The sequence below is a fragment of the Numida meleagris genome, chromosome 4 (genome assembly GCF_002078875.1).
Source record: "Numida meleagris isolate 19003 breed g44 Domestic line chromosome 4, NumMel1.0, whole genome shotgun sequence".
NCBI lineage: Eukaryota > Metazoa > Chordata > Aves > Galliformes > Numididae > Numida > Numida meleagris.
The window spans coordinates 17,933,151-17,950,703 of record NC_034412.1 but is presented as its reverse complement, the minus strand read 5'-3'; the positions used below and the strand labels follow the sequence as shown (position 1 = coordinate 17,950,703).

At 36.3% G+C, this 17,553-nt stretch overlaps 1 protein-coding gene across 1 annotated transcript in view; it reads right to left on the bottom strand.

Annotated features, from left to right (window-relative positions):
- CLSTN2 (calsyntenin 2) overlaps positions 1-17,553 on the bottom strand; it is a 214,499-nt gene that overhangs the window by 64,396 nt on the left and 132,550 nt on the right. Inside the window, exons 5-8 of the mRNA XM_021393774.1 lie at positions 15,025-15,174; positions 6,187-6,372; positions 3,247-3,495; positions 2,790-2,911 (exon numbers count right to left, since the gene is read on the bottom strand). Coding sequence (XP_021249449.1) covers positions 2,790-2,911; positions 3,247-3,495; positions 6,187-6,372; positions 15,025-15,174 — 707 coding nt within the window. The remainder of the gene's footprint in view (positions 1-2,789; positions 2,912-3,246; positions 3,496-6,186; positions 6,373-15,024; positions 15,175-17,553) is intronic.

The following is a 17,553-nucleotide window of genomic DNA, read 5'->3' as shown; positions in this document are numbered from 1 at the left end:
TCGCTGTCAACCAGAATCCCCAGATTCCTTTCTGTGGGGCTGCTCTCCTGCCTCTTGTCCCCCAGTCTGTACATATATTCTGGGTTGTCCCACCCCAGGTGCAGAATTTGGCACTTGCTCTTGTTCAACTTCATGTAGCTGGTGATTGCCCAGCTCTCACATTTGTCAAGATCTCTCTGCAAGGACTCTCTACCTTGAGGGCTGCTCTTGCAGTTTACTGTTGTCCTCAAACTTAGCACACACTTGAGTCCTGCATTCAGACAGATCAAGCCTTTCCTTTAAAGATTAAGCACTTGATCCTGTAGAGAGGGGTGTAATCTAGAACGCTTAAAGAACATCACTGACTTTGTTAGCTTGCTTTCTATATTTCTAAAATACCAAATAAATGCATAGGAACCAAAGAGGAATTATACAACTCCCATTTATGCCATCAGCAAAATGTACTTAAGTGTCTTTTTCTGGTTGGACCCACAGAGCAGCCTCTGGGAGATGCCTGACATTGCAGAGCATCATGTGGTACACAACTCTCCCCTGCAGTAAGCATGCTGTTGAAATCACTGAGCATTTGCAAGAAATGGCGAAAAACTGGGAAGAGATTGCTATGAGTTGTACTATAGCAGTGTTGATCCTGCCCTGTGAGAATCTTTTCCATATATTAGGAAGTCAGAAGATCATATTAAAGATGCAATTAATTGCCAAAACATGAGCTATATCTTATTGGCAGGCAAATGCATATGGCAGCTTGTTTGGTATATGTATTTCAGTTCAATTTTATTTATGTGTTGGAGTTCACATAAGAGTATATTTCTTGAATAGGAATAGGCTCATGAAAAAGTTACTTTCAGAAAAATCCCTTACTGAATGAATCAATTACTTACAAAATGCCATATTTAAAGTATGGTATACTTCCACCTCATGTAGTTCAGGATATACAGTCTATCTTGTGATATAAGAAGGAAAAATAGAATTTGAGAGATATTAGCATTTCCATACTTTCTGATTTACATCTTTTAAAAAAACCCAACCAGCTAATTCTGGAAATGATATGGCAAAACTAAAGTGTGAATAAAGTAATTGTAGATGGTAATAGAGATGAAAAAGTTCTTTCACATGATCACATACATCCCCTGACGATGGAACATTGTTCTTGACAGTACATTTTCCCGTGCTTCATCACAGCTAAGTTACAAGAGTTACACATAGATTTTTTTTTTACTGAGTGGACACTGTTACTCTCCCATTCTAAAGATATAAAAGAGAAAGCTGATTGCATTCAGCTTTCCAAGTCAAAATACATAGGTCACTCCAAAAGTAACACGTCCTATTTATTTCCATGAAAACTACAACGAAGAGCACAGTAGCACTATTTGATAGAGCAAATTCTCAGCTACAAAACACTATTCTTCAACACAGTCACCACCATTAGCTATGCATTTTCACCAGCAATAAACAAGCCTGCATGGCTGTAGTTTGTGTTTTATGCTGCTGTCACCACTGCTCACATCCACCGTTTAGTCTCCATAAGCATTCAGCAAGCACTGATAAATGTCAATGGGTGCAATCTTTTCTGCATGGAAAAATTCAATGTCACTGCTTTGCTTCACGTGCACTTCCATGTCAGACACCATTTTGTCAGACTGCCCCTCTGCTGCCATCTGTCACCTGGCAGCAAAATGTAATGGAATATTGTTGGGAAGGTCTAACCTCTACTGCCATACTGCCAACATCTGCCTCCAACATCATGGGCCAACACCATAAAAACAGGAGGCATTACTTTTGGAGCAGACCTCATATTTTACATAAACTTTGTAGTACCATTGGTGATTTTTGATCTTTACTATACAGCCATTTGAAATCCATCTTCAGCATGCAGAATAGTATTTTCTGAGCTGACACTGGTTACTTGAGACTGGTATTCTTAAATATGATATAATGCAAATGTATCCCTTTCTAGGTACCAAGATTTCTTATCACGTACAGCAGAAACTGTTTCCAAACTGGTTAATGGATAGGAAAAGCAAGTGCTATGACCATCCTATGGTTTATCGCCACGTTCTTCTGATAATCAGGACATAGATCATCTTTTAATAGGCATTTTGAGGGTATATTAGCAAAGTTACCATTCCTATATTTACATCTTTGATATTACAGTGTGGGCCCAAAGACATGAAGGAACTTGCTTACATAAAATACCAAGTTGATGAGATGTGTCTTCTTTCATCCAAATGATCCTTATCTTGTTTATAATTAATAAATATTTCAAAGACAACTCTTATCTCCTTAATAATAATTTCCTTACAATATACTCTTCATAAAAATGAGAAATTACATACAGCATAGCAGATGAAAGTGAAAATCCATAGATCAGACATAAAATACATTATAAATTGCTTCTGGCATGTCAGCATACTCTGTAGCAAAAAGACTTTTATCACTTCCATTGTGCTGATCCAGTAGATTGTTTTTTTGATAAATGGAAAACTTTTATGGAACTACATGCAATGTCATGACTCTAAGGTTCTCCACTGACAATGGATATAAACCTCTACTTGGTGCTGAATATGACTCAGTTAAAGAACTTATTGAAATGAATGACTCAACCAAACTAACTAATTTGTCTCTTTTTCTGTGAAGCCCAGTAAAGACTAACAACAGTTGGAATTTGCAACGTAACTGAAGTAGTCTTCCAATTTCCCCAAGCAATTACATTAGTATTTGAGTTGTTCTCTGTGATTTCTAAAGCAGATGGAGGTATGAATGGGTTACAGATAAGAAAAAGTCGCAAGTACCTGATCCAGTTTCCAGTGGAACTCTGCAGGGCGGAAGGTGTCAGCCTGATCAAAGTCTTTACGCAACAGAAACACTAATCGGCAGTTGTGCACGTACAAGGCATAGTGATGTCGGTTCATTTCTGAAAGAGGGTGCAGGAAGATTAGTGATCTGAACTATCGTGAACACTTTTGTTTAGGTTAATGTGTTTCAAAGCAATACAAATCTAAAAGACAAAAAAAACAACAAATTGAAACTGTGTTTTTTCCAATATCGTGCATCATTATGGTTCTAGTGAAAGCCACGTAATATCTTCCTGAATTACGCCATATTCATTTTATGGAAGAATTATGACCAAGTTAATAAATAAGATTCAAATCAATATTCAACCTAACTACTTTTAGAGCTGTGAAATGGTAATACTTTACCAAATATGTTTTGCCTTTCTCCAACCATTTCCTCAATAGAAAGACTCACCCGTCTTGTCAGAGTTGCAGAGAATAGTCTCTTTCTCAGCTCTTAGACCTGGGCTAGGTCCATGTTTCATCCACAGAGAGATGGTGAATTGATCAGTTAAATTCTTTGGGACTATTCCATCTGGGATTTTGGCTCCTTGTTTTCCATCAAATTTAAAAATCATGTCATTGTTATCCATGAGAAGCCCGGCTGTCCAGTTAGTTGTTGCACTGGGAGATGGTAAGAGGTCAATGGCACCTGAGGATGCTCCTGCAAATGGCATATAATTAATAGCAGAATGATAGATTAATGAAAAAGCTGTACAGATGAATTTACTATGGGTGTGGGGCCTGACTCACACTTTTACATTATTTTCACATCCCAAATGGTCCTGCTATCTTCACTGTCAAATTACATACACATTATCTAGTAGCCAGCACGCTAAACCAGGAAAACCAGTAGAGGAAACATACTGTGCAGTGACTACAGAAAACATTGTTAAGTTACTTTTCTTAGAAACTCCTCATTATTTTCTTAAATTCACTAATGACATTTCTTCAGTTATTTCAAGAAGTGCTAAGACTAAAACAGTTTTACACCTCCAGTGGGAAGGCTTCACATCCTCCCTCCCTGTCTGCACAGAGATATGTAGTATATGGGGGTGATGTGTTGCCAAATTCAGTACAGTGGATATGAATGCAGAGCAAGGGCCCTAATGTCCAACAGACAGCAACGGATACTCGTATTGTTGGTATGAATATCAGTACATACAGAATATTCACCGTATAAGAGGTAATATCACTTTAATGCTGTTTTTTGGCAGGTTGTAGCTCCATGTGCTCTTGCCTAATGAAACATACAGGACTTCAGTGGTACTCAGAACTCATATTAGCCCCTCTGGAAAAGTAAATCATTAATAAGTGGTCCCTAGCTAAATGTATTTATTTGTTAGAATTAACTGGGGGAGAACCCTTGAGTCTTTCACACATTATTTTTTATTATTGTTGGATGACAAGGTGAAAAAACACTTCCTAAAATGCTTTGAGGCACAATACTAATAGGTCCTTGACTTTAAATGATTTGACTGCAATTTAATCAGTAAAACTGCCCACCTTTACTGTCAAAGTAAGTACACATTACTGAGTTATTGAAAGGCAGAGCTGAATGATCAGTCACATGAAAAAAAATGAATTTTAATGCATGGTCATCAGCATCTGAATTCTCTGCATTTCTAACTGATAAATTAAGAAATGAGCACAAGATTTATAAACTGGATCCTTAGTTACAGAGAGAGAATCTTGCTTTTTACATGGAGCAAATGAATACTTGTCTCTGATCATTCAACTCTGCACCCTCTGCAATCACACGATACTTCACTGATGGAAAAAAATGCAGAGTTTTCCTCCCTCGCTAAGAATTTATTTATCTAACCATAAGATAAAATAAGATCATTTCTGGAAGAAAACTGTTTTCCATAAATAATTTAACCTGCTTTCATAAGATAACCTTTTCTCTCTATAGTAAGGACGACAACAAAAGCCAAATATCAAAATGTAAATCTTTCCCAATGCAATTCTGATGTAAAGTTTACTTTCATTTTAACCTTTTTATCAAAGTCCTATTATCAGTTTCTACCCTGCCCATAATTCTCTATGAAGAAATGGAAACCTTGGACAAAAATACTGCTCTTTCATCAGTAAGACTTTCCCCACTTCCTTTACATATGCTTTTTACATTCTGTTTCTTTTTCAAGTGCTTCACATCCTATTCCTTCACAGATATGCTAAGCTAAAACTGGAAGTTCAGCAGTATACTTAGATACTGTCCACTAGCTCACACAATGCCTGCAGCTACTACAATGGCATTGTCAAACCTGTGGAAATGTTTTGACCATTCTGTTTTTAACCTGTTTAGGCCTACACATGGTACAGCCAGCCACTGAATTAAAGTTTGACTTTGGGGAAATATCCAGTTTATTCAGTAGTAAAAGAGAAAGATTTAAGGACTAGAAAATTGAATTTCAAGTGTCAGCAGGTAAAGTAATGAAAGTAACGTTAATAGGGTGCTGCTTAGAGTGTTTGTGCCATTAGCAGGTCTGTAACAGGCATAAAACAATGTTCTTTTTGCTGATAACATTAAGTTCTTAGTGGCAGCGAAAGTACTTGACTTAAGCTGTAATATATTTATTTTTATCTAAAACACTAACATTTTGTTAAATCAAGTTTGGGAACTGGTCTCATAGCTTTGTTCAGCCTCTCCATTTTAATGTCATAAATATGATGATGATGCATACGGATGGCAAATGGGCTTTCTCCTGGTTTTTCAGGATCCCCATCAGTTGGGCAGAGATACAGGATTAAACTGAGCAATTTTCAGGTAGAAAATATTTTGATTTGATGTGAATTCTATTCCTCTCTCTCATGTGTACCTCTCTTTCTCAGTCTCAAAATATGTTTCTTAAATATTTTTCCTCAAATGATTGTCCATAACGTTCCTTTATTTTTGTTTGCTTTTGCTCTGGAACAGTACTTAGCAGAAGAGCAGAAAGCTGAGCGAGGAAGACTTAAAACACAAGATAGAGATTCAATTATGCAATCCTATGGTCTTTGTTTGATGGTCAATTTATATGTGAAATCTCAATATGCTGTCACAAAAACAGTATTAGTTCTAAAGGAAAGAAAGAATGTGAAAGATGTAGGATGAGAAAACAGGAAAAAATAGAGAAAGGAAGAGTAGGAGGTGAGGGGGAAAAAAAAGTAAAGCAGGGAAAAGGCATGGAAAAAAAGTGAAAATAAATGGAAGAATAGGGCACTAGTTAATCATCAGTCCCTTGGTTTTTGTTGTTATAATAAAACATGAACTAGCTGAGCTAAATGCATATATTGCATGCTTACAAGTCACAAGGATTTGGCACTTTATCTTTAAAAAGACTGTTATATTGACTGAAAGCCATGTTCATACCACATAGTTTCTGCAGAGATTTTTCTGAGTATGTTTCACGATCACAGCCCTTTCCAATATAATTGGTCTGCAATTCAATTGTTGTATGTATTGATGAAACTGGTCCGTCACACGTTTCTAGATGAATACTGGGAAACAAAGGTATGCTGCCGGAACCAGGCTTGTATTCAACACGTTTGTTCCAGTCTGGAAAAGTGCAACAACAAAAAATTCAAGAGAGATTAAAAATGGGAAAGCAATTATGTAATTTTAGATGACACATTGCTTTCGAATGCCCCTGGCTAAGACAAAAACCTTTTTTCTAATTAATGTCCTAAAAATTTGGTTTTGCCTCTCCTTCTAAAAGAGCATCAGGCTCTATTAAGTAATACTGCTAAGTCACACAAACACAGGCTACATATCCTAACATAACTGCTAATCAATCAGTCTGAGTCTCCAATGTTCATGTCCCTATGACAGCCTACAAGCTAGCTCTACTGAGATGAGGCTGTTGGCTCCACTGAATTTGGATAGATTTCATAGTTTTATGATAAGAAGAAATATCTCCAAGGACCTGCGATATGCATCAGTCTTACTGGACTGTGTCCAAAAGCTAATATAATATGTCTGTAGTGCCACCTCTTGTCTTTTACTTTTGTGAAGTATACACAACTGAAAGTTACAGCTGAAAAAACTACTCATGCATTCGGCTAGGTCTGGCTAAGATGCACTTGTGCTTATGCAGATGTCTCACAGCCTACAACACGTTGAACACCTGCCTTAGGCCACCTGCACATGGTATACCCACCACTGTCTCTCAACTGAAGCATTCAATTTTTTAAATCCAATTAACTACAACTTGCTTCAGAGAAATCCCAAACAAGCATCATTAGTTAAAAACATGAATTTTGGCTATTTTTCCTGTTCATATTTCAGCCAATTGTAGCCAACCTACTAAGAACATAAATGCCAATGCCATACTAATAGAGAGATGTAAATAGTTAATTATTTTGAAGTCACAAAACTATTTAGCTCTGCTACCAGTGTGTACATCTGTGTACCTGTAAAATTTCCCACCAGAAGTACTCTTGCACACATAAAGTTTCTGTATTTTTAGTCCTAGGTAAAAGAGGACTCTATAAATGGAAAAAGTCTAGGTCCCAGCAGTCAATGAAATATCTTAAAGCAAATGTACGGAGACAGATCTATGAATTTAGTAAGTGAAAAAGTTTGTTTTTCAAGAGACTTAGTTTTCAGAAAGTTTCAAGAAGGGTGCTCTATAAATACCACACCAAAATCTGAGAGTCCAGGCAAACACTTTGAAATGCAGAGCAATCGCTAGTCCAGAGTACAGACAAAGATGATGGGATGCTGGCAATCTGCATCTCAGTACTGGGACTCTCAGATTTTGTGACTTTTAATACAAATGGTGATAACAAAGCATTTTGGTCCCATGAGGAAGCTGAGACTTTGCAGAACATTCTGTAGATATTAGATCTATTTTTATTAGAATCCTTAGGACATGCCTGACTAAAAGACAGCTATGACTACTTTATTGCTTGTGCATGCATCAGCTAAGTTACTATTGTAGTAGTAATTTTCAGGTAGTAATATTTCATATAAAGTTAGATTTGATCTGCAGTATCACATACATTTCTCTCTTACTGTCAACTTAAACAGTTCCCACTGAATTTCAAGAATCATAAGGTATATCATTACAATAACAGATTTCTATTTCTAATCCACTTTTGAAACTTGAAATTAACATTTTTCCAATCAAATGAGAGCAGGAAATTATTTCAAATGCTTGAGACAAAAATAAAGCAACTTGTTGTTTTGAACATATGCTAATAATACAAGAATTAACATAAGAATTATTGCTTTTTCTAATCTCTTATTCACTAGCTAAAGCATTACATTCCTCACCAACAAGAAAAATAATAGTCAAATCTGTATCTGAAATATTTCTATCTCAGCAGCTTTCAGATTTCAGACACTTTCTTGCTTCTCTGTTATAATTGATTAACTGTCTCTCATGCAAAATATTCATTATTGGGAAACGTAACTGAATTACTCACTGTAACTTATCAACTTGCAAATGCACATGCAACTGCAGTTATATGAAGAATGCCTTATATAAAATTCACTAAATAAAATGCCTCAACTCACATGAAGGATAATGGTACTCTGTTACTGCTATATGTGCGTCCCCTGAATTGGAAGAGTTGTTTCATTTCCCAGTATTACCTTTCTGCTTGTTAAAAATGATGACTTTTGACCAGGGATCATAAGCCCCAAATGTTCTAAATTACCCATATTTTTCTCAGCTCTAAATTGTAGAACATCAACTACACTTGAACTAATATCTTTGTACCTTAGTCTCCTGCAGCATCACAGATCAATCTAAAATCCTAAGTCCCAACTGAACTTCTTTCAGTGATGGAAAGGGGGTTCAGCGTGTATTTAAGAAGTCAGCCAAGGACTACCCCAAACCACACACAATGCTTTCCCAGGCAGGCACAGGGCGATACAATGGCTGATACCTGGGATACCTTAAAGTTAGTAATAGCTTCACTACAAGTAAGTGTCTTATTTACATAGTAACTGTCCCCATAGCATTTCAGCGTCCCAGAGGGATTAAGACTGAGGCCAGCATCTTCTGTGTTTCACTACTAGTGAAGTTAGTAATGTTGAAAAGTGCATAGAGTCAGACGAAGCAAAAAGAACTGGTGGCAGTGTGAAGAGTTTTTCTGATTTTGTGAGAAAGACCCAAATGTTTCATTTAACACTGAATGTGGCAAAGTTGGTCATTTTACTTTCTCCCAGAAAAGCGTCCTGTATTGGACACATTCAAAAGACCAGCACCTTCTACTCAGGAATGCTGTGGCAATTTTTCAATTCCACTAGAACTGACTCAGAGGAAGAATCTTACGTAACCGAAGTCTACAAAGACTCTGAATTTCGGAACTGGTATTTTAAACTGGATCTTAAAATGTGACTCATGTTCAGGGTTTTCAAACAGTCAGAAGACATAATCCCATCCAAAATGGCAGGTTGTGCTTGATTAACTAAACTCAAACAGTGTTGTTTGTCCTTTGGCACAAGCATTACCACGTTACAGTGCAAATTTAGGAAGGTAAACACTGTCTCCCCACTGTGGGGGGAGGGGGAAGCCAATGGGAAAAACTTGATTAAAATCAGCCCTGTGTAGCCTGGCAGAATACAGTCTCCATTTGGATTTTTTTCTTCAACAGGCCTTACAGAATTCTCTAAAGAGAAGGCAAAAATGGGTCACTGAAAAAGTAAAGCTTGTAGTACACAGGGATTAATCTAGTAAGGACCCTTATGAATCTACCTTGGGACTACTTGACTTTTCTATTCCTGATCTCGATGCAAAACTGTATTAATTACTGTTGCTGATGAAGAAACTGGAAGGTAATCCTACATTGGAAGTCAATGCAGAAGCAGGATATCCCGAGCATAGGACAAGATAACTTGATACGTTAAAGAAACATTGCTTTGTGGTTATGATACAAAGTGCCAGTTCATGCTCAGGAGCTTCATTAAACTTGTGCATCAGTACTAAAAAAATTAAACATGGAAAAAGAACTGATTCCGTTAAGTTAACAGCATGTCCATGAACCACGAAGGCTGATACAGTCAGGCAAAAAAAAAAAAAACCAAACAAAACACAACAAACAACACAACAACAATCTTGGACAATACATCACAGTGCCTTTTCTAGGAAAAGGCCTCAGTAGAAGAGATATATGAAAACAGTTATCTGGAACATTTGTGCTTATTTAGCCATAAGACATAAGCAGAATTAGCTGAGGAAAAGCAGTTCTATTTAAAAACGAGATTGAAACAGATATGACTGCTTTCTCTAAGTATGTCTGGTAGGTCAACAGAAGAACAATGCTGATACAAGTACTGAAAATAAGTATAAACTTACGTAACTTGCGAGTCCCACAACTACAGGTACTCAGCAATTCAATTAATTTTCAAATGTCTGAAAAAGATAAGACTAGGTATTCTACTAAAGAGTGTGATTCAGTTTAACAGCTCAATGTGAGCATTTCATTGTAATTACCCTGGATTAATGACATAGACACAGCAGCTCCAAGATTAGAATGGCATGTCATAAAGCAATAACTTTCTTTTTAAAAAATGGGCAAATATCTTCTACAGCTAAAACAACACAAGCATTACATTTTAAACTGCCAGGTACGTGCATGGAATGAGAATGGAAGTCAATTTATATTTATTGCAGAAGATTTTTTTTTTATTATTATTATTATTTTTTTTTTTTTAAGATTTTAAAGTTGTTCCTGAGGATTAGGAATAGTTTCCTGATTCTGTTCTGTGAGGTTTCTGTACCTGACCAACGACTTTCATGTGAAGTCTACTATAAATAATATCTATAAAGTATGCGTACTCAGAAATGCTCTAAAGTCCCTCTGCTACTAAAAGAGAAGGTCCTGCCCTCCTCTGAACAAAAGAAAGATTATATTTCAGCAGGAGAAACAAGCTGATGTGACCTTTATATGGTCTCTGAATTACTAGCTCACCTGAAAGAGACGATAGGAATGTGCCTTTTGATGGCAGAAAAGCCTTAGGTCACCACCTTTATAAGCCATACATGCCTTAAAAATGGAACACACAATATATTTATAAAAATGTTTGACAAGAGTAGTATCAACCTATGGATTAATGGAAGTTTTTACTTCCAAAGTATTTTTAAGTAAACACTAAACACTAAGTGAAATTGACTTAGGATTTTTGAGGAACGTGTTGCTCTGATAAAATATATTGTGCACAAAATTCAGGTGATTGGATAAAGTTTTTGTTCTATTGTCTTTGCTGTATATTGACTTCCACAAGATAGTCATTGGGGACTGACTGGGCTGGGCACCAGTTGGCGTAACATAACAAATATCATGGATATAACAAAAACTGAGAAAACCAAAAACCAACCTAAAGCCCTCATCCCTCAGGGATGATAAACAGCAAGACAGAAGTTACATAAAACACAATTGTGAACAAAAAAATGGACTCTGAGAGTAAATATACCAACATTGTGACCAACAACAATTAAACATATAATATTTATAACCATTTATAAACTGATTTGCTATAACATGCTCTGGTCAGATCTGTTGTTACCTCAACCCTTTGTGCCCCATGCTGAGTGACAAAAAAGACAGCTGTGGTTTCATTTGGCAGGCAGCTCAGCACCACGCAGCCATTCATCTGCTCACCCTCCCCAGAGGGACAGGGGAGAGAATTGGGAAAAAAAAAAAGAAAAAAAAAGAAGAACTTGAGAGTTAAGAATGTGACAGCTTTTATAGGAAAGAAACAGGAGGAGAAATGAAAAGAATACACAAAACTAGTGATACACAATGCAATTGCTCTCCACTAGCTGATCAACGTCCAGCTGAATCCTGAGCACAGCAGCCTCCAACCCCCTGCAGCAAACTCCTATAATATGGGATGTCCCTTTGGCCACCCCTGGTCTGCTGTCCTGACTGTGACTCCTCACTTTTTCTGCACCACCAGCCCCTCCCTGGCAGACAGCACAAGAAACTGGAAAGTTTTTGCCGTAATGCAAGCACTACTCAGCAACAGCTAAAACACTAGAGTGTTATCAACATTATTCTCATCCTAAATCCAAAACACAGCACCATATCAGCTACAAAGACTCTATCCCAGCCAAAACCAGAACACATATTCAACCTTCCCTGTTTGTTTCGGAAAGGCCAGAATACCCCAACACTTTCTTGAGGTATCCTGTTGTTTGTTTTAGAGAAGGCTTTTGGTTTTTTGTTGTGTCTCTTCTTCTTCTTTTTTTTTTTTTTTTTTTTTTTTTTTTTTTTTTTTTTTTTTTAGGCCATTATAACTACATTTCATCTGAAATCAATAACTTTTAGGGAAAAATCTGACCTCAATTCTGGCTTGATCTCTAGTAGCTGAGCAAATCTTCAGAAATCTCAAAGTATAGATTAGGTTCTTATATGATTCTGCTCTTAATTTTTTTGTGGGTAAATTCTTCTTGTGTACTTTTGTAGTACATTATTTAGCACATTGTCTTATTTAATTTATTTCTGCTACCCCACTTGTGGGACAGTGATTTCTTCAGTTGTATGGAACCGTTCCTACAAGTAATGAAAGATAATATGCTATTATGGTATTATAAACAGGTTAAATGAATGTGATCTAAGTTACAAGTTTTTGATTCTTATTTCACCCATGACCTGATATTTTTTTATGAAAAATACTGTACAGATATTTAGCTCTGTGTTGCCACAGGTCTGTCTCTCCTGATTTGACTAAGACAGATACAGCTTTATAGGAGTCAATATTAATATGACAGTGAAAGTACTGTAGAAAAAAAAAATCACTCTGGAAGTGAATCAACAAGCGCACAGTGAAGCAAAAAGCATACAGTGTCTGCTCTGTATCCACAGAACAGGAAAACAAAAGTAGAGACCTAGAGGAACAACTAGAAACACCCAGAACGTGCAAATGATTGTACAGAAATCTGTTGCTTAGAAATAAACAGCAAACAAATAGATTTGGAGCTGAAATTATCTATTTTATAATGTCAGAAATACTATCACACAGCCTTTCCTAAACTGCAGCCTCCTTTGTTACCTGGTAGTAAGTGAGCATCTGGGCAGTCAGCAACTGGCTGAAGTTTAACAAGAGCAAGTGCTGTATTCGGCACTTGGGACTGGGCATCAGGGAAGTAAAAACACTGTAAATATCGTCCATTCCTAGTCTCCCTCCAGATTTCTTCTCTAAGTAATGGAAATTCTATCAGTAAGCTTTTCTTAGTTGATTTTTTTCTATCAGCAGTTAGTTTTTACAGATATTAGTTCAAAATGGAAAACACCATCAACTATGTGACTATCTTCACCTTTAAAAATAAGTAGGCATTAAAAAAAGTCTCTGTAAGAGAAATGTAGAAATTTCTGGAAGTATTATGCTGCACCTTGCTTTCAAATTATAATTAATGACTTGATAGTTAAGCACTAATGTCTCATACCCAATTGTTTACTTAAGGATCTTATATCCTGAGAAGGCAAATACCATCCACTTGCACCATGTGTCATTCAACGTGGAAACATGACAGCAAAACGAAGCAGTCACCTTGCTGACAGACAGAAAGACACAATTCCACAGGCAAGGAATAAACTAGAGCAGAAAATATCTGAACTGATATTTTTGTCCTGCCTAGAATAAAGACCCATCATAAACTTTATCAGACCAGAATAAAGACAGAGTGCGTTTGTGCTGATTCACTGCAGAACTACCAAGTCTAAATTCAAGCAAAATGAATACTAGAAAAACACATCCTTCCTTACTAGAGACGCTTTAGTCAAGCTGCTTTAAACTCTATCACATAGTGCTTTTTTGTTTTCTTTTTCTTTTATTTAAGAGGTTGCTTTATGCTAACAACTTGGCCACCTGTCATAGTGGTTTGTTTAACATACAGCCTTACTTCTAGGAAAAAAAAAAAATTGTATTCCAAAAAGAAAAGTTTAATTCCAGATTTTCATTACAATCACAAACCTCACATAATTGAAGATAAACCAAAGCATCAATAAATAAAAATAAAACCAACTTTATTTGAGGTTGTTTGTATCTATATGACCACCACTGACCACCCATGCTATATTTGATACTTTGTTTTTGATACAGCTATGACATTAGTGGGCAATATAAACATATCACTGCTAAGGTCTCTTTGCAAAAATTATTCAGTCACTAAAATGCCTAAATGGAAATGAAAAATCAGCAATTGCGCTTATTCCAATAGAATTTCCAAGCCAAAATGTGTGCGTTTCATTGATAAGCAATGACTCCATAAAACTGAAACAGAACATTTCCAAAGTGTAGAGACTGTATTAGTTTTATAGCATAAATCATGAGCGTTTGTTATAAAAAGTGGAAATACTTAGTAGTCTTATACTTTTATAAAAATGCTTTTAGAAATACTTGAGGGGGTGGTGGCATCCCTGAAAAAATACAACCTGATTCTGTTTGATATGAAGACTGTGAAAATGGAATTATGATATTTCAGATTTTCATCACTGTGAAGTCTTCTAGACCAGAGGTGGCCTCAATTTACAAATAAAACACTTTTTTTCCTAAGTGCCAGTTCTACAAATTTACCTGCAAGTGTAATAGTGAAAATGATTATTTCCTTCTGAATTATTCTCTTTAAAAATTACAGTTTTGAAGGCCAGATTAGTCCTGAATGAAGTCTGCATAATGTGTTTGTATTAAGTTGATTTTTCTTTAATTCAGCCTTCCTTTTCATGTTAATTCTTTCTATTCTGCATCTTCCCACTTCATCACTAGCGGAGTTTTTCCCATTTTAGATGGTAGACTGCAGCTTCTTACAACCATTTTTAGAAAATAAATTCCTCTCAATATGATGACAGTAATCAAGATTAACTTTACCTTTCATACCCATCGGAGGTTGAACAAACCTTGACTCAGGCATTTGTGCATGCATATACAAGTCAACTCCAAGGAGAAAGACAAGCCAGAATAATTTTTTAACCTTTCAGTATATTTAGACAGACTTAGAACAGAACTTTCTCCCTTTTTTAATTTTCCTAATCTGTTCTTTTTTTACAACTAAAGAAACACTGTTAAAGAACTATGGGATTAATAACAGTTTTGGGATGAAGTAAGCATAATAACAAAACCACTGCAATAAGCAACAGTTTCTGGGTGTAGCCTGGATGTACAAATGGGGTTGGGCAAGAAACAAATCACAAAGGAAAGAAACTACCAAAAAAAAGTAACATTATACATTAATATAATCTTAAACCTACTAAACCTTACCTTGCCAGCCTGGTTTGCACACTGGTTTGACATTAACTTGTACTAAGACATCTTCTCTTGCGTGTTTTTGTCCACAGTCAAAAGCTGTTACCATTATCTCATACTGATGCTTTTTATCATAGTTTAGCTTCTCAGTGTTTCTGATGTTACCTACAGATTCAATAAAAGACAACATACAGCGACTTTTGACTAAGCATACACAGATTATAGCATTCAAGGTATAGTTAATCAAATCCTAAGCTCTTTGAAACACACAGAACATCCACAGGCAGGACAGTTAGAAGGAATGGGCTGTACTTTATTTCATTGCTGAATGAAGAGAAGTTATTAGGCAACTTACAACACTCTTTACTAATGCTAAGGACACATAAGGGCGAGTCTATATTAGAAAACATCTTCTCAACATTTTCTGAAGTAAGACTACGATAATTTAAAGATTAAATGCAAAGTAGATGCAACCTTATTTTCCACATCTTCCCAGAACACACTGCCTTAACGTGGCAGCTGCACGTGCTGAATGCAACTCCAGCCTAAGAATTTTTTCCCCTTAAAGTTACTGCCCTTTAAGCGAGAGATATTTAACTCCTTTCCCTGGGTTTTAAAAGTAAGGTGCAGAATCACCTTCTACATAAGAAAGCTCAGCAGTATTTGACATGACAGAATTGAGCTACCACATGGAAAATAAAACTCAGCAATAACAGAAATTACCTGCTGAACCTGACACCCATATAAGGGTGACAAATCACCTGTTTCAGGATCAAAGAAATAACTTTCACAAAGAAGTATCTTTCTCAGAGTACTTCCCATTGGATTGGGAGATTACTGTGTAACTGTATTTTCATGTAATTAAAGAGTTCAGCATTTTAATTCTGCCTATTTCCACTGAAATGCCCTCACTGCTCAAACCAAAATTTGAGACTGTATGGTGCATTTCACATGTTTGCACTGGGTTGTTATACCATCTCTTTGAATTAGAATGTTTACTCTGGATCAACACTCTACACAAAAGTATAAGAACAGATGTGCAAAATTGTTTGGGCCAGATTTGGAATGAGGAGCACCCAAATCCTAAATTTTAGTCAAATACTGTGGGGTCTGATTTCCATAGGTGCTGATCAAAGTACGTAATTGACACTGCTTTTGTTTTCTTTTAAATGAATTGAGAGGCTGGAGAAAGCAGACAAATGAGCCTTCCTAAGGAAGTCTTAAACTAAACATCCAACAGTAAAGACTTCTAAGAAGCGTTTCTCTGCTGCACATTTCTCATCTTCTCAGAGCCCAGATCTTTTCAGATTACTATTAAAAAGCCTTTCAAAAACTTTTCAGGTCAGGCCTGGAAGAAGACTTTTGTTGCAATTATCACTGTCTTACAGTTCACAGTTTGTAGTTCAAAACTGCCCTTGTGCAATTATAAATCAGGCTCAACCCCTATTGTGTGGTGATTCTCAGCCTTTACTTCTCTCCTTCTGAGCAGGGTACAGAGCGGGGATGAGTCCTCTCACCGCTTCTGTATCTCAAATGGAGAAGAAGACAAGCTGAAGGACAGAATGGAAATAGTTCTACGTACTACAGCTTCCTCCATTCCCTTTCACAGGCATCTTGCTAGGCATACTTATATCTGCCATTCCTCTTCCCATCACAAATGCAACTGCAGGAATGATATCAACTTCATTATTTTTGAGTCAGTAATTACCAAAACAACAGAACTCTAATCTACCCATTTTACTCTGTTGAGTTTCTTCGTCAATACCTTTCTAAGAGGATTTGGTGAAAAACTACCCCTGTGTACACAATTATTGATTTAGTATCTGCTAAGCTGTTCTTTCTGCATTATACTCTTTACATAAATTTTTATGCTACCCTATTTGGTTCTCCTTGGTATTATTTTAGTCCATAGTCATCAGAGATAATTCAAGAAATCAAAACTGGCTAACTCAACAGCTAGATTTTGCTTGGCACATTAACTGCCCGCTAAGATTTGTAAACCATACATCATATTTGCATTTCATTAAATCTCTCTTCCAAGATTTGTACTTCATTATTGTCTTTTAAGATCTGGACTACAAAGATTCTGACTATTAGCTATTCTGGAAGGTCATTTGGATGTCCTGTAGATATTACTGAGCAATTCACTGGTATCCAAATTATTCAAATTTTCTGTTATCTCTGATGCTTTATACCACTTTGTTATTTTACAGTTTTTAATGGAAAGTAGACACAGATGATAAGCACTATAAATACTAAGCACTATCGCACTGTAAATAAAGACTAATGTTTTAGCAATAGGCTGAGAATTTCTATTTGCATCTCATCCATGAACAAAAAGGTAATCAATAAAAAAGGAAATTTCAATGGGGAAAATAAGCACTTCTCTACACAATTCACAATTAATTTTCTTCAATCTTTCTAAACACTGGCCTTTTTCCTGGAAACACTCCGAGCTATAACAGATTTAAAAACAAAACAGAAAGCTGATATGCGACAACAGAAATATGAATATTCCTGTGTGAGTGCACACACATTTGCTCT